This window comes from Arctopsyche grandis, chromosome 4 (genome assembly GCF_051622035.1).
Source record: "Arctopsyche grandis isolate Sample6627 chromosome 4, ASM5162203v2, whole genome shotgun sequence".
Classification (NCBI taxonomy): Eukaryota; Metazoa; Arthropoda; class Insecta; order Trichoptera; family Hydropsychidae; genus Arctopsyche; species Arctopsyche grandis.
In genome coordinates this window covers 6,742,032-6,760,758 of record NC_135358.1, presented here as the reverse complement: position 1 = coordinate 6,760,758, position 18,727 = coordinate 6,742,032, and the positions used below count along the sequence as shown (strand labels likewise).

Genomic DNA, 18,727 nt, shown 5'->3' with positions numbered 1-18,727 from the left:
CGTAATATTGACACAATTTCTTTATTCGTAAAGGCCCTTCTCTTATTATAACATTTCTCTGGTCTTGAAACATTGTATATTGAGCTAATGATAACTTGAGTGCCAGATGTTCTTTGATTGAGATTTTTGTGCAATAATCCGTTTATCTTTCCTGCTAACCTACCCCACATCAATTACTTTATTATTCGTCCAAATTGGTGTATAATGATATTTTTCACAAGTGACAACATTGAAGTTTGACAGAAGCGTTTTGAGGTTATGTGATCGAGTGTGTGTCCGACGAAGCGTCCGATCAGATGCTGGCGGTGTGGACAGCAACGAGGGCAGCGGCTGCTCCTTTTTGTACATACCTTCGTTCTTCTTCATTCCTTTTTTTAGTTGATATTCGGAAATTTTAGTTTTCGTCTTGGTTTCACTTAAAAAACATATACATGTATATATATAACTTCAGGTTCAAATAGAAATAACAATCTTAATATGAATTTGTCAGTTCGTATTGTTTACTGATGAATCATTTCAGATAATCTCTCAAAAGCTGCTTCTAGTATGGCAGGCGTGCAATCAAAATATGTAAAATCAAACACTCGCTACAATGGAAGGGTAAAGAAGCGAAAATGGGAAGAAAATTCTAGGAACAATGAAGAAGACCAGCCCGTCGACAAACAAGCGTGCCCCGTTCCATTTGAACGCATCAAAAAAAAAAAAGTAGCCATGCTTTTATCATACTCTGGTGCCGACTATTACGGAATGCAAAGGTATATAAACTATTCTTCACTAAGGGTAGATTGTATTCGATAAAAGAATATAGATTTTGCTTAGCCCTTTGAGTGCTGACGTCTTGTTTGTTGGAAGCCCGCCACGCTGAAAGTTTCACCAACATTTCCAACTGGAATTATTTAGAAATCTAATAGAAAGCAGGTTTAAAAATTGAAGCTAATTCAAACAAACCCTAGATAACTACCACCGAGGATTTCGAGTTTTGTAAAGGTGTGTTTAGACTCTAATATATCTTGCAACAATATAAAATAAACGAAAAAGTCTATTAATGAATGTATTTTTCCAAAATTAGTTCCATCTTCTACATTGTTTAGACTAATATATAGATAAATAATATAGACTAATATATTTTGCAACAATATAAAATAAATAAAAGAAGTCTATTAATGAATGTAGTTTTCCAAAACTACATAGTTCCATCTTTTTCATTGTTGTTAAAATATAATGTTCATAATCTAAATGCCAAACCACAATCTAAAATACTCAGCAGTTAGGGATTTCCATCGGAAAATTCTGCTATGGTTATAAATTCAGAAATTCTGGTGTAAATCAGTTGACAAATGAATGAAACGGATTACATGACTCATGTTCAATGCCACCTGGAAAGGCTTAGCGGGTAGTATTCTTGTTTTTGCTCAAAATACAACATCTATTGGCGTTTTTTAGGCCCACGGACTTGTTGGCAAAACGCCAATCGGCGTTGGTCAGCATTCAAAGGGTTAAGGAAGTTTCTCTTATGTAGTGTGTAGTGTAAATATTTTTCTTTGGTTGTAATTGTTCTTTTATATTGTTTATACCGTTAACTTTATATCAACCTAAATGTAGGAATCCTGAAATGAAAACTATAGAGGAAGAATTATTCAAAGCATTGTTGAAAACGAATTACATAAACGAGGAGTCGTATAACCAAATCCAATTCATTGGTTTTCAACGAGCGGCTCGTACTGACAAGGGAGTATCAGCCGTAAGACAAGTTGTGTCTTTGAAGATGCGTAAGTCGCTGCAATGTAATGATTCGCACGGAATTATATAGATTTAATCTTAAATGCAACGATTATTTCAGCTAACGAGGTAGATTTGTCCGTAATCAACCAGCAGCTGCCACCCGATATTCGAGTATTTGGCATGAAGAGAGTCACCAAAGGATTCAATTCCAAGGAGCAGTGCGATGCTCGCACTTACACATACATGCTACCCACATATGCGTTTGAGAACCATTGTACAGTTCTCGAAGATCATATGGCGTATAGAATTCCAACAGATGGCATTTCGAAAATTAATGATGTGCTAAAAACATACGAAGGAACTAAAAACTTTCACAATTTTACTTCCAAAAAGTCAGTATTCAGTGTTAAAATCATACTAAAGTATTAAATATTTCACATTTATATGTTTTAACATTTTCAGGGAGTTTCTAGATCCGTCGTGTAGACGGTTTATTGTTAAGGCTGAATGTGGAGAGCCGTTTGTGTCCAACGGAATGGAATTTGCAGTCATTGAAATAAAAGTTTGTCTATTATAAACTTTTTAAATCTTAAGATATTAGAACAGTAAGATTGAAAATTCATTGGTTTTTCAGGGTCAGAGCTTCATGTTGCATCAAATACGCAAAATGGTTGGGGTTGTCTTAGCTATTATGAGGGGGTACATTGATAAAGATGTTATAAATAGAGCGTTAAGTCAAAAACAGATTAATTTGCCGATGGCACCAGGCTTAGGACTAGTTTTAGATCAGGTAAGATACGCTGCACATGTAAATACATATTGTATATATTTGTTTGTAACTTGTTAACATATTACAGGTGCATTATGACCGTTATAATGTTCGCTACGGAGGTGATGGTTTTCACGAAGTGTTGACATGGGATGATGTGAAAGCTGAAGTAGATGAATTTAAAAAGAACCATATTTATCCAAATATAGTGAACACAGAGGTCAAGGAATTGCCCATGGCTGAGTGGCTGACAACGTTAGACTTCTTTACTTATAAGGAGTTGGAAAGGGGCAGAAAAGACGATGTAAGTGAAAATAAAACCGAGGATGGAAGCGGAAACAAAACTGATGTCGAGAGTGAAAATATAATTGACAATGTTAGCGAAAACAAAATTGATGTTGAGAGTGAAAATAAAACTGACGAAGTGCAAAATGTAGAAGAAAAATCTAATGTTAGCATTAATGATGTAGTTTTAGAAGAGATGAAAGAAAAAGTTTAAATAAAACACTTTGATTCAATGTATGATTTTTATTTGATCAATGCTTCATTTATTCCAAACTCTTCACAGCCATTTGCAGAGCTCCTTCTCTAGTGGCATTACCGCCGATGAATCCCGTGCTGTGGCAAAATACACAACCAGGAATGCCTGATATTTTAGATAAATCCTCATCTCTTACTCCTCTCCACTCTTCTCTGAGGAACTTTCTAAAAAAATAATTTCAATGATAGATTAAAAATTTTTTTTAAAGTACCAGTCACATCGGGCAACAAAAAATCACGTTTTTGCAGAGTTAATCAATCAATCAATCTTTACTAAGTTTGACTAACTCAATTAAAGATCATTAACCAGTGGTGTGGACTAGTGGTTAGCACAGTATGCTTTCGAGCAGAGTGGTCACGGGTTCGAGCCACACTAGAGTCCCACTGCTGGCCAGACCTTGGTTTGTGACTCCAGGACGATCGTTTCTTATCAGAGTTTGCTAATTTTCTGATCTTAATTGAAACGGTTCACGGTAAAAATTGGCATCACCTTCCTATCTCTTGCTAATCTCAAGTTATTTAGCGTCTTGAGGTTCGCCAATTTGATTATAAAATGCTGCAAATATTTCTCCATAGATGTCACTGTGGACGTTTGTATGAATTCGCATTGTATAAAAATGCTCAAGTAAATGGATTGTATTGTATCTCATTAAGTGCACTCGTCGCTTTGAAGCGATATTCGTATAGGCGAGTGCTCATGTTCAAAAATAAAATTTACCGCTCAAATCAGTACGTTTATATAAAAAAAATCAATCCTTATAAACACGATGAAATGAAAAACTGGTCAAGTAAATGCAAATATTATGGAAAAAAAATTTACTTAAAATTCGCTAGATAATTAATTATATGTAAGTCCATATTTCAAAGCAATAAAAAATCACAATCAATAGAAAAACATTTGACTATTGATTCCAATACTCACTTTGAGTACAGCATTATTAGATTTTGAGTTAGAGACCATAAAAGTATAAAAACCAAAAATTGCGAGTTTTTTAAAACACTCGTCAACGAAAGAGAACAAACAAAATCATTATCAGGTACTTATTGGTTAAACGGACGCATCCGAGCATCAAGTATACATTTACAAATACACGGCAGTTACATGAATGGCCTCTAGATGTCGCAAATAGATTTACTAAAATGACTACTCAACCATTGATTGACGTTACGTCAAACAATATCGATAAAATTCGAAAACGCATTTCCAAAATCATTTTATTATTGAAATGTGGAGGCCAGTACTGCATAATTGCAGAGATAAATTCTTCTTTTTTTTCATAATGCCCTGTCCATATCCGGACCTCGTCGATTATTTGCAGATATCCGCATCAGTCTTCAGCAGCTCGGAACATATCTTTGGCGCTCATATCGGTCCACATGCGCATGTTTCGAAGCCAAGACAACTTCTTCCTGTCAATCCATTTCCTACCTTCTATTTTTCCCATGGTTATCAAACGGAGAAATTCGTATTTTGTACCACGTATCATGTGTCCGATCTCTCTCCGTTTGATGACAGAAACAAGTTCCCTGCCTCTCCCTATCATGTCGAGGACAGCTTCGTTTGATACTCTTTTGGTCCACGGGATCTTCAGCATACGCCTGTTGACCCACATTCCAAAAGCTTCGATCATCCTGGTCTTCAGAGTCCACGTTTCACACCCATGTACCAACACTGTGAAGTGTTGCGAAGTCGTTCAAACGCATACGAAGATTGAGATGCTAGGTATGTATAATAAAATTATTTGGGAAATGCGTTTTAAATCACTAGTTGTGTATTGTCACTTTAGTATAACATTTTGCGACACCTAGAGGCCATTTATGTAACTACCGTATATTTGTATGGCTAGTGTGTGTATACACCATGCTCGAATGACCCCATATAACCAATATGTACCTATTATCATATTCGATTTCAGTGGTTCAAACTTAGTAAGGATTGATTACCTCTGCTTTGGTAATTTTTTGTGGTTGTTCCGTGCTATTATGCAATACAAACCTGCATATAAAACTATTGGGCGCGTTCGGCACACATATAACCCTCCATTGAGATTTGTCTTGGTAAATAACGTAAATTATATCGCCTTCTAAGCCAAGTTCTTTTTCCAAATCGAACAAATGCTCTTTCCACGGAACGAAACTATCCAATTCCACTATTTTGCCTGACGAGTGAACTGAACTCCTCTTCTCTAGTGATTGTTTAACGATATACTTAGCCGGCCACCACGAATTACTGTAATAGTCCAAAGTTTCCAAGAACTCTTTACCGACTATATCCATCGCTTCTTCGAATACGGTCTCCGTGGATTTAGTGGACGGTGGTGAGTTCCAGCGTGGATTCAAAGTACCTATTCGCGAACTCAGATTAGTCGTGATTCTATATTTCGGTTCACCGTCACATATCATAATTCCATTATCGATTGCGTCGATTTCTTGCACAAAATATTCGTACATCTTCTCGTATATGACTTTAATCGCTTCGTCGGGTAAATCGGTTTTTTGTCGTATGACCTGTTCCCCGAAATGAGCGTAAATCAAACCAGCTGAACTGAGTCTGAAATTTGAATAAATTTATTTATGAATCTGAAAGCAACGTTCTATTTGATAATACAAAAGCTTATGATTTACTTGATTGTGAATTTTTTTTTCAAATCTGGTTTAATACTATCCATCGTCTCGTTGAAATCTCTTTGATGGTGATCGTAGCGATGTTTTGAGCTATCAAACACTCCACCAACATCGACTACTATATCACAATCTTTCAACACGCTATCATTTCTACTTCTGATGACCTTGGCTTCGGCGTATGTAGGTAGTTGTTTTAACAAAAAGCAAGCTAGAACTTCGTCACAGTGAAATATTCCATCATGGGTTCCGATCTGCAACATTTTCTGTAATTAAAATCATGTAAGTATATACAATAAGTAATCATAGTAAAGATCCATATGAAAGTAGAGCGTTAGTTGTATTGACTTTAGTAACCGTTTAGCATGTTTTAATCATATATATTTGTATAGCCATCGTATTGGGATATTAATTCGTATGTTGGGTTACAAAAAATTCGACATAGTTCATCTGTAGGTGGTCGTTCTCAAGATTTAACATAACCTATAACGATATGACGTTTAAAACGAATGTGTGCGCTATTTAGAGACTGGTTTGATAAAATGTTTAGTAGAATAGATAATGTTATGTTACTTTTTTGCTAGCTGGTTCTCCGTTTTCCATTATTTTGCGGGGAAAGTTATTTAAATTTGAAACTGATCTTCTCGCAGCGTGACAGATGACGCGTGTACAGAATGACAACATTGTCATTTGTCAGCATGGCCAATTCAATGGATCAAAAATTGTTGTTTAGTTTTGTGATATTCAATGTGAAAATTTGATAATACTTACTATTTAAGCATGTAAAATATATGATGCAATATGTTTGTCTTTAAAGATCTCAATTACATAAAATGATTTTATTCATGATGTTCAATTACATGTGTATGTATATTTATGAAGGGGAGAGAACAATATATTTAAGTAGTGCTATATATCTGTCGGCTGGTGTGTAATTATTGGCCATTAGGAATGAAATATAGAATATTAAAAACTTGTAGTATTACTATTTGCTTTGTATGTAATACTCCCGTTTGTTGCAAAATTATAGCAATAAATAATATAATTTGGTGTTATTGTGTAATTTTAATCCAACTGATTAACAATTAGTATGTATTGTAGAATGTTCCTTTTATTGCTTTTCGATTGGTACTGAATAATTGGCAATATTTATTTTTGAAATCAAAAATCGAAATGTTGTGTAACTTACATAATAGATACGATGAGAGACAATGAAGAAGATAAAGGTTCTATATAACCAATGCCGGCCTTACACCCTATGGCACCCTCGGGCAATTTTTTCTAAACATCCTTAGAAATAACTTTCGCCTTTGGCACTCTAATCTAAAATTTTGAATGGCTTTTGGCACTCTAGTTTTAAATTTTAAAGCGCCTTTGGCGTATCGTTCGGCGCCCTAACTTATTTGGCACCCTCGGGCGCCGCCCGACCCAGCCCCCCCCCTAAAACTGGCACTGTATATAACAACTGCCACAGTGCTCTCTTCAGGCCACCAAGGGGTTGCAGCGCGTCGCAAATGTTTGTGGAGGGGCACGTGCCTCACTTTGAGGCCTTTAACGTTTGCGACGCGCTGCAACCCCTTGGCTCTGCCATTCTCGAACTCGCAGTCACTCACCAGAAACGGTTGTTGGTTGCATGTGACTTTGTACTCCGACGTTAGGCAAATTTCCCCAACTGTTTGCGGCTCTTTTGGTCTCTGTGTTCTCCTTACTCTCCCTATAATGGAATGTAAATCGCTCACAGAAGGCATTAAAACTGTATGACTGAAGTAAGTGCAATTATATGCCCGGATATTAAACACAAATTTGAGAACTTGAGTTTATCTCAGTGAACTGTAGCTAGAAGGATTGAATGTATCACTACCAATTTAAAAGAGCAATTATTATCAGTATCAAAATCATTCAACTGGTACTCGCTAGCAATCGACGAAAGCAACGATCAAAAGGATATTGCACAGTTATTAATTTTTATAAGTGGATGTACTTCTGAATTTGAAATTATTGAAGAGCTTCTTTCAATGGAATCGTTAAAAAATCACACAACGGGAGATGATATATTTAAAAAAATTAAAGATTGCATAGCTGCATATATGTAATTTGCAAAGGAACAAATTGGTCAGCGTTACGACTGATGGTGCACGAAATTTGACCGGAAAAAATGTTGGTGCAGTAAAGAAAATCCAGGATAGAATTCGTGAAATCGATCCTGATTATAATTTAATTGTATTATACATCAGCAAGTCTTGTGCAAAAACGTATTGAAATTTGATCACGTAACATTACGTGTTATTAAGCTTGTCAATTTAATCCGATCAAGTGGACTGAAACACAGACAATTTATCAGCTTTCTTGAAGATCTTGATGCAGAGTACACAGATATTCCTTTTCACAGTCATATTCGATGGTTAAGTTTAGGGAAAGTACTTCAAAGAGTGTGGAAATTAAAGGATGATATCATTTTATTTTTAGAACTGAAAAATATAACTGATTTCCCTGAATTCACTAACAATGACTGGCTTTGTGATTTTGCTTTTACTTTGGACATCATAACACACCTGAACACTTTCAACTGCATTTAAAAGGGTAAAAATTTATATGCTCACGATTGGATAAAAAGCTTGAATGGATTTCATTTAAAAATCCAACTGTTTCAACGTCAAATATTATTTAAGAAACTGGATCACTTCCCAACACTGAACTCATTAAATATGATAAATATATATATATATATATATATATATATATATATATATATATATATATATATATATATATATATATATATATATATATATAATATTCAAATGCATGTATAATATGTATGCAGAATTTATAATTTTGTTTAAAAATCATGCATATATATGTATATAAATTTTGTCGATTTTAATCCCAGGGAATGTTGTCTTTCTTCACCTATGTACGTATGTTGCTGTCACTATGAGACAGATGTACTAATTTATTTTCATTTAAAGAAATCCAAAATAATATTCAACGTACATATGTATGTATGTATGTGTGTATGTGACTTTTGAAATCTAAATTAAGCAAAACAGTCATTGTAGCATTTGCGTGAAAAAGCATGTAAGGCCATTATTTTATATTAATAAAAATTAATGTGTATATTATATCCCCGTTTCATAAAACGTTAAAAATGTATTCCGCACAATAATGAAATTAGCATTTTATAATTTTACGACGATTTTCAGACGCTCATTTTCCGAGTATTGCAATTTTTTCGTCGGATTTGTTGTGATGTAACGCATACTAGATGCTAATGACCTAAGTCGTACGAGACGGCTTAGGAAAAATGGTGTTTATATTATTGCCCAGTGATTTATTTTCGCATACATTTGGAATTATTTAAGTAGTAGAATGGGTGGCGAAAATACACCAAGCTTCAGAGGCGGTGCGTGGGCAGGCTCAGTGACGTCGAAAAAATGTATATTATCTTTTTTTCAACGGGAAAAAGCTCCGAGATGCGAACAGACTTAACTAACACGTTGCATTTGAGGAATTTTTAAAATTTTAATATATATCCCGTCTACTCATCATTGGTGTTTGCTTGTAAACTGTAACGATCTGGTTTCAAAGTTCAAAGACGAATATCTACGGTGCATTGAGGAAGTATCTAATGTTCCACGTTTACTCGAAGGTATGCAATCACGTGCGGCGAAAACGATCGTGTCCACACTAAATTTGTTCGGTGTCCAAATTAGCATCGGAAAGAAATAAAACGTTGACCGGAGCGAGTATGGTCGTGTGTAAAAACCATGGGATCGAATATGATCGTATTTATGGGCAGCGCGAGGGTTCAGTCCAGCTCGGAAGATCAACAATGGCTCTCGGCGGGAGTTCCTCAAGTTTGAATGGCTCATCGGCCCTGATTATAATGGAAGACTGTCTCGACCGCTATCTCGCAGGTGAGGATGACCTATTTCTCAAAGTTATGGACCAATTGCCATGGTCGATTACTCACATTGTTGTGCGGCACGGCACGATCTGGCACACCGAGAGCCCTGTGAAATTTACCATTAATATTTTGAATGTATAAAAATTATGTACTAAACGATCGAAAGACAGTGGCGGAGCTGCTCTAGAGAAAATTAAGTAAAAGCCACAAAGTATAGGAGCATTCCAGATTAAAAAAATAAATAAAGCAATCCTAATATCGATGGACACTTTCAATAAGTCAAAATTTTCACAACGCATCAACAATAAGTAGAAAAACTAGCTATAGTGTATTTTAACGAGCTACATACAGATCTAAATACTTTTGTATGAAATAGTCAAAATTCTTTTTGATTGTTCAATACTGTCCACCAGTATCAGAGATTATTGGTAAGAAATCAAAAGAGCAGCACGGGACGCGTACGTGGACGCCAATAAAATTGATGTACAATTCATAGATGTCTCGTTAATTTACGAGTTTTTCACAGTGTCTCGTAATTCAGCGACTTGTATAATGAAAAAAAAATGCTGCAATGTTTGTAATTGGCCAGGAAGGCGCATTGGGGTTTACCTGTAAGGCCTTCCTGGTATTAAATGTAATGTCATAATAATACTAATTAATAAAGATTGCGCCTTCCTGGCCAAATTACAAACATTGCAGCATTTTTTTATTATTATACAAGTCGCTGAATTACGAGACACTGTGAAAAACTCATAAATTAACGTGACATCTATGAATTGTAAGCTCTTTATATACCCTTAATAAGTTGAAATAATTGAGCATTGGCTTCCCCTCCCCCCATCCCTTTATATTTTCAGTTACCACATTTTTTTTCATTTGAATATAGCAGGTATCGCAAATCTTTATGTATTATATTTTATGGGCACGCTATCTAAATATCGTTTGCCTTACTTCTGAGATTATTTTTACCTGGTTGTTATGCTTTTAATTTATGTACTTAATATGTTCTTACATACATGCTTCTTTCTTCTGAAAAACGCTTTAGTTTGATTGGTCAATTCCGTTATTGATATTTTTCTTCTTCTTTTATGTAATACCGAGTTGACATGGTATGAGTAATCCCACACTGAGGACAAGTCACCCGGACTTTACTCGTAGCGTGGCAACGTCTGAGTAACGTACACGTAATGTCCGAGTGACCAAATTAACGGACTCGGTCCCAGTGCACGCGTCAACCAAGTATAAGCATATTTTCTAGTGTTACTAGCGTTGGCCACCACTTTGGAAAATTTGCTATAGTCTTGGGTTTTTCTGATAAGATTCTTAACTCCGTGTATTTCAATCCAATATCCTACATTCCACAACCACTAAATTTGTTTACTTTCAATTTTTGGGCGAGTATACCTAGCCTCTATTTGGCAAATTGGCTTTCTTCAGATATCAAAGTATTTGGCTTACGTCTGAGACTATTTTTACCTGGTTATTAAAGATTTTAATTTACTTAATATATACTTACATGCTTTTTTATTTTGAAAAACACATTAGTTTGATTGGTCCATTCCGTTGTTGGTATTTTTCTTCTTCTTTTATGTAATACCGGGTTGACACGATACGAGTAATCCCACACCGAATCGCTCGGACGAGTCAATCGTTATGTGGCAACGTCTGATTAAAGTTCGAATGATCAAATTGGCAGACTTGGTCCGAGTCTTGAGTTTTGCTGATAAGAGCTGCAATTCCTTGTATTTAAATCCAATCTCTTACATTCTTTAGCCAATAAATTTGTTTACTTTCGGTTGCTCGGCGACTCATATATGTACCTACATAGCTTTCATTTGGAAGATTCGCTTTCTTCACATATCAAAGTTCTTGGAACTTCAAACTAAGAAAAAAAATTTCCATCCATATTTATTGATTCAAAAGTTTTAGCTACACCACTTTTATAACCCTATGCTTCCTTCATTTCAAGCTCAAAGTAATCTATGCGACATGCACATGATCTGAAATGTTTTTGGATATCAAAATCGAATACACTTTATACCGATATTAAGAAAACTGCTTTTAAATAACACGTTCGTTTCAAAGCCGCAATTTGAGCGATAATAGCGTTTGATTCGCAATAGGGCAATTATGGAACATTTAACGCTTCGAATAAGAGCAGTTTTACGATGCACTTCAAATGCACTGTGACGCAATTGGATTTAGCTCAAATTCGCGGTCACACCAATATAATAAAAACGACCAAGTCGACACACTGAAGGTTTACTGGTTCTAATCCTTTCAGCCACACCAGTGACCGGATCCGGTAATTGCATTAGTAACGGAGGGGAAACGGCTACGGATAATCCCATAAACATCGAATAAATTTCATATATTCTCATAAAATATGCCAACTTCGGCAATAAACATCGGTATGTGGACGATGCGGGGATAAGAGCTGGGCCTGTCACATCACCTGGCCGGATTTCTAATTAAGCTGTCATTATTACGAACGAGCTCATTATGAGATGTTTACGAGGCCCACCGTTGTGACGGGTCGCTGTGAACGATCGCATCGGTCAAATCCTGTTCAAAGTCACACTTCGAGAGACCAAATCAATTCGGTGTAGTGATGATGGTATCGGTTACTTCCAGTTTGTAAAGAAGTCGGCAGAAGCGTCTCTGTGAGATAGCAGTACTTTGGGCTCAGCTCCAAGACGAATCGTGTGTGAGGGATAATATGGTAGGAGGAGATAGTTGTGGGTATTAGGTGCAAGGCGTACTGGTTTGTCGAATTTGGTACAAAATGATAATAATTGGAAAAAATATGTAGTACGTGTACAAATAGAATAGGCAGGCCCAGCCTGAGGGTATGTGGCGCCCCTAGGATGATTAGTTTCAGCACCCCCCCCCCTTAAATTTTTAAACAATAAATTTCATGAAAGTTCTTGAAATTTTATGTTGAAGAAAAATATATGAAGACAAAAACAAAAAAATAAATTTAAAATTTGTATTCAAAATAGGCACGTATGAATAAAATACGGATAACATTCAACAAACTATGTATGTATTATAGATGCTAATAACTCGAATTTGCGATAAACTGGGGGAGGATAGCGATTTATTGGATCCGTCACAAAAATTAAACTAAAACAAATTTAGAAAATTCTAACAGGATTGATCTGTTTTTTAGAAACCATAAGATCTTGCCAACAGTGTATTTGACTAGGACGTGAACCCACGACCTCTTTACTGGCATGCAACAGTTCTACCAGTGCATTACGCTGTGGCTCATGTCCTGTATCCTATTTTCTTAAATGTTATTTTTTCTGTTGTATTGCGGAACAGTTTTAACGCGTTATAGAAGAATTGATATATTTTTAAAAAAATGTCCTGCCATTTTCCATTTTTAATGGAAAATGGCACACTTAGGTACATAAAAAAGCTCAGCTGTATATATTTTGAGGTTTAACTGTACATATTGGCGTTTCTTGAGTATGTGAACGGAATGAATGGAAAAAATAAAAGTAATATTAATGTACACACATACCTATGTATATGTAGGTATGTATGTATGTACATATGTATGTAAGTTGGAGTATCATAATGCAGTATTCCAAATTTAGTGGGCCTAAATTGAAAACTGTAGATTTATATAACGAAAAAATCAACAAATCTTTACATACATATTATATGTATGCAGTATATAGCTAAATGGCCCGGCGTTATTCATGCGGATTTAAGTTGAAAAAAAATCTCTTTCTAATGACTTCCAAAAACCGTCTACAATCCAAGTTCGAGTAATACATAATAATTCAATTTTTTTAAATTATATTTTGCTACGATGCCTTTACGTGTTTTATTCCTGAGCGATACCTATAGCATCAAACTTGAATTATACATATGAATTTATAGATTTGAAATGATATTCAAATAGTGGTGACAAATAATAGGTAGGATGGTTTAACAAATTTTATGAGGAACCGTTTCAACAATGAAATCAAATAAATTGGCAAACTTTCATACGAAAATATCGACTTGGAGTCACAAAAATCCAAGTAACTAGCAGCACTACAGAAATACTCCGAATAAATTATTTTCAACAGAGGTCAGTCCAGGACTTGAGCCCGGAACCTCTCGGTGGTTAACATTAATGCGACCATCGATCTAAACTACTGGCTATATAAATACATAGTAGATTGTGCATAATATAAAGCAGTTGGTAAGTTGATGTGGATACCAATTCAGCTCTCAGGCTGGATCCAATTTGACCAACCATCGGAGCGCAACTTAAAGGTTTAAAGATTTTTATGAAAAATTTGCAAGGCAGATCCTTGATGCCGAGCTCTGGTCTATTCCAATAGTTCTATGAGATATTGAAGATGAATTGTAAGAGATTGAAATATCTTAGATAACCAATCAAAGAAAATAGGAACCACTGCTTGAATAGATACATAATGCGTGTATAAGTATCTACTCTTGAACCCTTAACACCCATGTCCCCAATTTTTCACGTCTAATTTACCAGCTATTAGGGGATGGCGATATCAATCGACATCAATAACACTTCCACACTATGCCTGATGATGATCAATGGGCCGGAGATAAAAGTGACCAAAAAATCTCCACCTCTACAACGTCTAATGGTCAAGTGGTGTTGTACGGACCCGTGTACAATGTCACGGTCAACTTGAAAAGGGTAGACATATTCTGGAGATTTCTCAACTTTTAACCTACATCGGTGGTCTGATTTGATCGATGATTTCGAGTGGTGTCAATCGGGAGATGTGGAATCATAATAGTGGACCAAAAGTGCGCTCGTTATCTCGCAACGGATGCACTGTCCAAACCTGACCGACTTTCACCGGAAACGCCACGGGTATTCAATTAATAAAGGCTTGTCTTATTCCGAGGGTTTGCTTCTTTTATGGGGTGGGGTTGGATATGTAGTTTGGTTCTCGAGTGTTACTTTATTGCGATCATTGTCCGAAAATGACGCCATTACTGACTGTTGTGGGCTGGCAGGGGATGATTTGGTGCGATTGTTGACTTTTCAATATTTCGTTTTTGTGTCTACTTGCTCCCCGCGAGATGAATGGACCAGCCATCGACTCCATTGTACGACAATGGATCGAGGCGCATAATATATATTTAATGTTTATGTTTTATCTGGGAAATTTGAGGGCGTATGTCAGTCAGTCAGGTGTCGTCAATATTTTGAACCGCGATCGTTTGAAGGGTTTTTTTATCATCACACTGCTCCTATAATTATATTGATTTATAGTTAATTGTAAAATAATTTTCATATATAAAATATCGTTTAAAACTCTTGTTAAGAGGGCTGGATACTCGAAACCTTAATTTTGTTGCCGTTCCTTTCTTCGATATATATATTGAGTGAATGCGAAAATATATATCAATATATATATTGAGTGAATGTGACAGTTGCGCCTCGACCAGATAATACCTATTTTAAATCGACAAAATCGAGGTTTCGTATTTTCCAGTTTACTCCTCCGAAACTAGACCAATTTAAAAAAAAAATCATCATCGGTATGAGAAAGATATTTTTATGTTTGTGTTTTCGTATTTTTTTAAAAATCAACCGTAAAATAAGCACGCTGGACTCTTTTCGTGGGTGTAAAAACGAGGCGATTTTATAGATGTTTCGTGGGTCCTAGCTCCTATAAAAAATAACCAATTAAAAAAAAAAGATAGAAATATGCCTATGATGCATATCCATAGCATATTAAAAAAATGATTTCTTTAGTGCCATAATTGAGGAAGGGAGAAGTGTAATACGTTTGTATGGATAAGGCGCTGGTGTCCAGCCTTCTTAAGTTACATAATTAGCCAGAAGTATGGCTCAGTGATTGCGCTTATGTTTAGCACCGAGAGGTTATCGGGTTCGATCCCGTGCTAATCTTCAATGCTGCTGGTCAGACTTGGATATTTGTGACTCCAAGTCGATCGTTTCCTAGCAGACTTTGCCAATTTATCTGATTTCATTGTTGAAACGGTTCCTCCATCAAATGGGCAAATCGATCCTACCCGCTATGTCACAAATGTCTGAATTTGATTTATGTACAATATGTACAAAAATTATGTAAAGTCTTAATCCATATATGTCTCTATGGATTAATTAATTGTCAATTTGGGGTCCTTCAGCCTCTCGAAATACAGCGATGTATGTAATAAAAAAAGTGCTGCAATGTTTGTAATTAATTGTCTAGGAAGGCACATTGGGGTTTACTTGTTAGGCCTTCCTGGTATATGTACATATCTATGTAAAATAATATTAAATATCTCAATTTTTATCTCTCGACTATTAGAAAAAAACGAAATATTCACACAATATTATGTAAGTACTGGATGTTGGTTAATTGATATGATAATCGAGTAAACAATTACGACGAATTCACACTGAAGGGAACGGCACGGCACGTCTTCGTGGCTTCCAGCCAAGGAAGGGCGTTCCCAGTTCATTGTTAATTCATAAAACACTCCAGGAGGTGATTTTTGGGACTGCGTGTCTTAGGAATGGCTATGCGTGCTTGTATTTTTTTTGCATATGTAAAAAAACCGCGTGCCTCTCAGTGTGTTTTCGTCCTTGCCGTTTTTCAACATTGCTTGTCATATGTTGAAAATTAATATGTAATATGTACAATATATGTAGATTCCATCGCCATTTGAACATATATTGACGAAATAAGTGCTTGTATGGTACTCAAAATAATATAAAAGATTGTAAAAAAGGCCACAGGGTATATGGGTGAATAAAAAAAAAAAAAGTGGGATGAGATGAATGAAAGCACATGTAGAAGTAAGGGGCATATGTTTTTTGAGATAGTTTTGTACATGCAAAAAAAAGACGTTGGTCCGCCAAATCTGTACCGTCGTGTCTCACCCCCTGCAATGTTTTCGGTGATATTTTATCCTTGTGTTGATTTATGTAGGTTTGATAGTGATCGATAACGGTGATTCCCATTTTTGAAGAAATATAAGAGAAACTGCCGAAATAATAAGATCGTACGAATTAACAAAGCCATAAAGATACGCCAATCACAGCTAGAGTCCACGAGCGTGTCCCGTGCCGCATTTTTGAGTCAGTTCTTACCATGAGATTTGCCCAAAATAGAGACGAATGGAAGCGTGTAGGAGAGACCTTCATCCAGCAGTGGATGGCAATTGGTTGTAAATGATGATGATGTCCTATACAAAGAAAGTAAATACAGAAATATCGGTGCCGTGAGGTAGACCCGTACCATGTACATGGGCTAGGAGTGCTACGTTTTTTTCGCACGTTTAAAAGTATCTAAAAAAATACGCATACCACGTACCACTCGGTGTGTCTTCACCAGAAAAGAAGGTCCTTCCTTATACCTGCTACGTATTCGACTACGAATAAAACAATATTTTCGAAGTTGTTTGAACAACGGGTTTCCGGAAACTTTTGATTTTGAACAAGAGGTTTCCGGAAACCAACAGAATGACACTACTGGACTCATAACTGCATTGAATATTCAAATTGGTTCTAATAATGACTGTTAAATGGTACCACAAATAATACCACAATTCAAATTTATTTATTACAGTGCTAACACGCAACCGATGCAATACATCCTCAAAAGCTTTCACTGGCAAACGTTTGCGCAAGTTCAAATAAAATTAACTCTATCTCATCGGTCCAATCTTCTTTTTCAATTTCGTTGCCTTATCTCACCTCTGATTTACAGTTCAGTAATGTGTTTCTTGTTTGGACATTGGCATTCTACATACATAATTCGATCGATCGGGGAAAGGGACGCTGAACTCAACCCAACTTATGTACACCAACAAATCAAACAATGACTGATCAATTATACCACAAATGGCCTGCATTCGAGTGAACTATGGCTGTGAATTAGAAATTTGACGAACTCTCCCATAGATTTCGATACAATCGACAGTGTCTTCGACCTATACCTATCTAAAGGTAACATCTCTAATGGTGTCGCTTTACAATGCTTGTTGGGTTCACCTGGCCTGGTCTAGCCCTTTTTTTCTTTCTTTTTTTGGTGGTTGTTATAATTTACAGATTGTTCGGGACGACTCGTTGAACTGTTTCTTTTCACCTTATAAAGGAGTCCTTATTTATTAACCGGGAGGGTAAAAAACAGGTATATACCTATGCGGGATATCGCCATTGTTGTAACTCAAATTGTACACAAAAATATATAAAAATTTGAATACAATATTAGCTGGCAGATAAGAATGGAATGTTTGTGCCCATCCTATATTTCATAAATTGAAGGGATGGTGCTCTTCAAGGGTCGTCGTACCCCGAAGGCTGTATCTCGCTTCGATAAAAGGTCACCTTCAGAATTTTGCAGTGCGGTTTTCTCGGTGTTTCAGAGCCGAGTACTCGTTCTACTTTTATTGAGTCAAGTCTCGGCTTAGTGGGCTTCAATTTAGAAGACTTTGCTCGATTGTATCTTTTGAGCGTTGTTATCTTCCTTTATAATCCAGTAGTTAAAAGTTTCATCAACTATTGTACAGACGTGTAATGTTTTTTTGAGTTATTCGTAGCTTTAAATATTTAAAAACTAAGTTTTATATTTCCAAATGCGTATTTAAAGAACTTTAATTATATTTTCGTATAATTCTTAAGCGTAATCTTTAACATTTGATATTGTATCAATGAATAAAAATTGACATTGATTAACTTTTGATATCTTTAGACAAGTGCTTACTGCTTATTATTTCATAGTTATGTAAGTATAGAAAATAGATAATACAGGAATTTATTTATATTCTTCTATTCTAATGTATGCTTCAATTACATATATTCTAATTTTCGAATTTAATATTTTTTCAACTTAAATTTAAATTTTTTTGATTTAATTTTATATTCCATCATACGTTACATATTCGAAAATTTGAACTCGGATACAATATGCTAAATTAAACATTAAATAAATCGTTTTCAAACTAAGATGAAAGTATTCTTATTACGAATAAAAATAAGTTATTAGTATAGTAAAACTTCAACTCCACATTCATTGATAATACATACCTAATATTTACAAATTGTTATTTTTTATCCTTTTTGCATATTTATGCTATTTTAATTAAATCAAAATCGATTTAATATATATTATATGATTAAAAAAAAAGTTGAATAAAATTTATTTATCTATAAATATTAT

General features: G+C 35.4%; 2 protein-coding genes across 7 annotated transcripts; one reads left to right on the top strand and one right to left on the bottom strand.

Moving 5' to 3' along the window:
- Positions 1–71: 71 nt before the first annotated feature.
- Pus1 (Pseudouridine synthase 1) lies at positions 72–3,008 on the top strand. 4 transcript variants are annotated; one of them, XM_077430095.1, is made up of 7 exons: positions 72–342; positions 521–755; positions 1,603–1,769; positions 1,841–2,114; positions 2,185–2,284; positions 2,357–2,512; positions 2,580–3,008. In XM_077430095.1, the coding sequence occupies exons 1-7, from the start codon at positions 297–299 to the stop codon at positions 2,988–2,990; spliced, it is 1,389 nt and encodes a 462-aa protein (XP_077286221.1). In that variant the 5' UTR covers positions 72–296; the 3' UTR covers positions 2,991–3,008. The 4 variants fall into 4 exon arrangements, with proteins under 4 accessions (XP_077286221.1, XP_077286222.1, XP_077286223.1 ...); XM_077430096.1 differs by having other exon boundaries at positions 197–451; XM_077430097.1 differs by having other exon boundaries at positions 217–342; positions 491–755.
- LOC143911268 (MYG1 protein-like) lies at positions 2,918–6,362 on the bottom strand. Of its 3 annotated transcripts, none has more exons than XM_077430100.1 (4): positions 6,227–6,344; positions 5,657–5,907; positions 5,028–5,582; positions 2,918–3,196 (listed from the first exon to the last, which is right to left on the bottom strand). In XM_077430100.1, the coding sequence occupies exons 1-4, from the start codon at positions 6,341–6,343 to the stop codon at positions 3,040–3,042; spliced, it is 1,080 nt and encodes a 359-aa protein (XP_077286226.1). In that variant the 5' UTR covers position 6,344; the 3' UTR covers positions 2,918–3,039. The 3 variants fall into 3 exon arrangements, 2 of the variants coding, with proteins under 2 accessions (XP_077286226.1, XP_077286225.1); XM_077430099.1 differs by having other exon boundaries at positions 3,007–3,196; positions 5,657–5,919; positions 6,227–6,362; XR_013260561.1 differs by having other exon boundaries at positions 3,009–4,142; positions 4,876–5,582; positions 6,227–6,323.
- Between the last annotated feature and the right edge of the window lie 12,365 nt (positions 6,363–18,727).